A 4,667-nucleotide genomic window follows, 5' to 3' on the forward strand; every position below is an offset into this window, starting at 1 on the left:
CTCCAGTTAAAGAAAAGATCTGGCAGTAGGGGGAGATCAGTTCCGCTGGAGAAAACAGCTGCTTTGGAGGGTGGACTCTATGGCAATGCCAAGGTGTTTTCCCTCCCCAGACTCCGCCCCCAAATTTCCAGGAATTTCCCAACCCGGAGTCAATGTTCCCTCTAAGCTGTGGAGTCTTGTGAGCAAGCATTCTGCTTTTGTGAGCTCCTGGCATTAAAGTGGTGAGCGAGCGATGTGGCTGCTGCGTGAATTAGTCTGCTCTGGAGCCCTCCTTCCTGAGCGGAGACGAAAATGTGTGAGCCGGAGGCTAAAAAACGGTGAGCTGGCTCACATTAACTCAGCTGAGAGGGAACACTGGGTCCCCAGCATCTCCACTTGAAAGGACCAAGCGTGAAAGACCTTTCTGCCCAAGACCCCGGAGAGCCACTGCTGGTCTGAGTAGACCATACGGACTTTGAAGGGCCAAGGGTCTGATTCGGTACAAGGCCGCCTTATATGTTCATATGTTCACGTTCTCCTAAAATCTGGCTGCCAAAACCCTAAGTGTGAGGCTTACTGTACTTTGTACAAGATGTTTACGTGAGGTGGTGAGCTCCCCCTCCCCGGCAGTCTTTAAGCAGCCGCTGGACAAACCCTTGTCAGGGTTGCTCTAGGCTGATCCTGCATTGAGCTGGAGGTTGGACTAGATGGCCTCTATGGCCCCTTCCCTTCCTGAGCGGAGACGAAAATGTGTGAGCCGGAGGCTAAAAAACGGTGAGCTGGCTCACACTAACTCAGCTGAGAGGGAACACTGACCCCCAGCATCTCCACTTGAAAGGACCAAGCGTGAAAGACCTTTCTGCCCAAGACCCCGGAGAGCCACTGCTGGTCTGAGTAGACAATACTGACTTTGAAGGGCCAAGGGTCTGATTCGGTACAAGGCCGCCTTATATGTTCATATGTTCACGTTCTCCTAAAATCTGGCTGCCAAAACCCTAAGTGTGAGGTCTCCTGTACTTTGTACAAGATGTTTACGTGAGGTGGTGAGCTCCCCCTCCCCGGCAGTCTTTAAGCAGCCGCTGGACAAACCCTTGTCAGGGTTGCTCTAGGCTGATCCTGCATTGAGCTGGGGGTTGGACTAGATGGCCTCTATGGCCCCCTTCCAACTCTGGGATTCGATGATTCAATGAAGCTGCCTTATGCTAAATCAGACCAATGGTCTGTCAAAGTCAGTAACAGCTACTCAGCCCGGCAGCGGCTGTCCAGGGTCTCCGAGGCCTTTCCCATCACCTCCTGCCTGGTCCTTTTAACTGGAGAATCCGGGGACTGAACCTGGGACCTCCTGCATGCCAACCAGAGGCTCTGCCACTGAGCCACAGCCCCGCCCATTGCACTGGACGGCTACTTATCTATTCACCTTTACTGTCTTGTGTAAAGAGAGACCACAAGATTGCCTTCCGTGTTGAGCACTTCATATGAATCTGCTGTTGGAGCCATCACATGTGATTGCTGCCGGTTCCGTGCCTTTTCCTGTAGTGCAGTAGAAGGACAGCAGTTATAATGAGATTCTGTGCTGTACTAGCGTTAAAGCAGAGACTTTGATGTCAAGGTGTGCAAGAGCTCAGTCTGGAATATAGGAGTCATCTCCGAGTATCTGAGTTAATTCCACTTTCCCTTTTCAGGTCACGTACGATGGATTTTTAGCACTGTGGCAATTAGACAGCTCTGATGCAGGTAAACAGGGAGGGGCGGAACCCAAAACTTGACTATCGCTTTGGTATTTTTAAAACCGTTAATCATTCAATTTGCGTGCGTTCCCGTTTTAGATACGAACGCCTCCCCGTCCGATGACACGGACTGGAGCCACGAGGGTTTACTCTCGGACTCTCCCGTCCCCGGAAGGCTGGCCTCTGCTTTCTGCAGGAGAACGTTTGAACGTGGGGAGAAGCAAAAGGAACACGCCCGCGAGCACACTTTCCCCGTGATCGTCCCTTTGGATGCAATTGACTATTCCCGGCCCTTTCTGGCCGGCCTGGCCGAGCACCTAACCCCCGGTCAGTTTCCCCGTTTCCAGTGTCCAAAGTGCCCCGCGAGCTTCACGCTCAAATCCAACATGGACCGGCACGAGAAGACCATCCACTTCAACCGGAAGAAGATGCAGTGCCCCCACTGCCTCAAGCTCTTCCGGGACAAGACGGACTTGAACCGGCACCTGATGTCGGTGCACTCCCGAGAACGCTCGTTCGCGTGTCTCTTCTGCGGGAAGGGCTTCGGCACCCAGAAGAACCTCGCCACTCATGTGAAAGTTTGCTACCTCAGTTCGGCACAGCCAGTAGCTGAAGAGCTTTTGAATGATCTCGGTCAGGACCAGGAATCTGAGGAGGAATAGGGCAGTCGGCAGCCTCTTTGACAGTGGGATCAGAATCCATAAGTGTTTGTGTCTGAGCACCTCGGCCACTTTATCCTGCTTTGACAGCGATCCCAGTCCTCAGGGCGATTGCTGGGCGGTGGGAAAGAGCCATAGGTTTGTATCCCATGGAGTCCGCACGCGAGGATGCGTTTCTTTCTTGTCCTCCACCTGGCAGTCCCTCGCACCTTCCAAAACACAGATGCTGGAGGTTGTGAGGCCAGTTTGGTGTAGTGGTTTAGAGCACAGAGAGAACCAGGTTTGATTCCCCACTCCTCCACATTCAGCTGCTGGTGTGACCTTGGGGCAGTCACAAGTTCTCTCAGAGCCGTTCTCTCACGAGCAGTCCTCGAAAGAGCTCTCTCAGCCCCGCCTACCTCACAGGGTGCCTGTTGTGAGGAGGGGAAGGGAAAGGAGGTTGTAAGCCGCTCTGAGACTCCAAGTGAAGGGCGGGGTACAAATTCAATCTCTTCTTCTTTCTCTTCGTCTTGCAGCAACAAAAAGTTACGCAGCTCAGGGGTCTGTAATGCGGTGGAACCCAGGCCCTTTGGATCAGTGTAAACTCCGCTGGGTTGGCAGCAGGAGCAGGGCGTTGGCTCACGTTATCCCCCGGGGCTGCATGGATTTCGTTTGTGCAATCTCCCACAAACTCCAGCATCAGTTTGGTCCACGTATGTCCTTATGCACGCACTCCAGAGAAACCAAGCCACAATTCTCCGTATCTCCGATTCTGTGGCCAGTATCCAAAGGAATGTGAAATGAAGGCAACTTCAGACTTTTCTTATACAGCATTGCCACCACGTTATACGGCAAGCTGGTTTTTAAACTGATAGAGGTTTAAGGAGTGGTTTCTTAAAAAAAGAAATACGGCATGGATGTCCCCCGCTCACATTAAAAAAAAAAAAAGTTTAGAATTCTGTCCAGTTAGTACAAGCCCCTTGCGTGAGTTGAGGCAGCTCTGTGGATCCAAGCCTGTGTAACTCAAGTATTAAAGCATAATCGTATGTGATCTTGAGTGGTTTGTAACCTTGTTTTGTAACCGTTAATAAGGTTTCAACACTATGCTGTGGTATTTTACTGTTTCAATTACGTGCGCGTGTATGTGTTTGAAGCTATGTAAATGCAAGCCTTCAGAGCATGTAGAACTTCATTAACTCAGGGATAATGGTCTTAAGGTGAAGCATCTTAAAATACGTTTGTAGTCTTCTTCTTCTTTTTTTAATGGTTAATCCAGAAATTTACAGCTGTGTAGTGCAGGTATTCCCACGTTTCACTGTAGCTCTGAGCAGTGGAGTCTGTTGTTTGAGCCAGTTTGGTGCAGTGGTTAAGAGCGGAGGACTCTAATCGGGGAGAACCGGGTTTGGTTCCCCACTCCTCCACACGCAGCCAGCTGGGTGACCTTGGGTCAGTCACAAGTTCTTTCAGAGCTGTTCTCTCAAGAGCAGTTTTCTCAGATCTCTCTCAGCTCCACCTACCCCCACAGGCAGTGTTCCCTCTAAGCTGAGTTAGGGTGAGCTAGCTCACAGTTTTTTAGCCTCCAGCTCACACATTTTTGTCTCAGCTCAGGAAGGATGGCTCCAGAGCAAACTAATTTATGCAGAAGCCAAATCCCTCGCTCACGACTTTAATTCCAGTAGCTCACAAAGTAGAATTTTTGTTCACAAGACTCCTCAGCTTAGAGGGAATATTGCCCCCACCCCCCAAATCTCCAGGTATTTCTTAACCCAGAATTGGCAACCCTCGGCAAGCCATGTTTAAATTTAAGTATAAAGTATAGTTTTTGCTCACAAGACTCCACAGCTTAGAGGGAGCATTGCTCACAGGGTGTCTGTTGTGGGGAAAGGAAAGGAAGGCATTAGTAAGCCGCTCTGAGACTCCTTTGGATAGTGAAGGGCGGGGTATAAATCCAGCTCCTCCTCCTCTTTCTGATATATACCTGCATATTTTAACGGTAGTTTCAGAGAACCTGGAAATTCACCATGCCATTTATCTGCTCTTAGAGGTAATGTTTAGGTGCAATTTACTGGGAAGCAAGCTTATGTATTGGTGATCTGGGGCAGGTAGCATTCATGAGCATCCAAGTAGCAAATCTGACCTGCCTACAAGGGGCATCGCTGTGTGTGTTCTTGTTCTCTGGAGAACTCCCATGTGTGGGCAGTGTGGCACTGTGTCACATGAACATTGTGACTGGGTAGCTGCATGAAAGGGCTGTCCTTTAAGGGCAGACCAGCGGTCCCCAACATTTCGTGAGCCTGTGGGCCCCTTGGGAATTGTGATGCAC

General features: G+C 50.5%; 1 protein-coding gene across 1 annotated transcript in view; it reads left to right on the forward strand.

Moving 5' to 3' along the window:
• Positions 1-2,640, forward strand: part of LOC107124879 (zinc finger protein 425-like) — a gene marked incomplete at its 5' end in the record, with an annotated part of 6,357 nt that extends 3,717 nt beyond the window's left edge. The window contains 2 exons of the mRNA XM_015428382.1: positions 1,662-1,713; positions 1,806-2,640. Of these exons, the coding sequence (XP_015283868.1) occupies positions 1,662-1,713; positions 1,806-2,368 (615 nt within the window). The remainder of the gene's footprint in view (positions 1-1,661; positions 1,714-1,805) is intronic.
• Positions 2,641-4,667: the final 2,027 nt, after the last annotated feature.

Source organism: Gekko japonicus, unplaced genomic scaffold (genome assembly GCF_001447785.1).
Source record: "Gekko japonicus isolate JY-2015 unplaced genomic scaffold, Gekko_japonicus_V1.1 scaffold5803, whole genome shotgun sequence".
NCBI classification, from domain to species: domain Eukaryota; kingdom Metazoa; phylum Chordata; class Lepidosauria; order Squamata; family Gekkonidae; genus Gekko; species Gekko japonicus.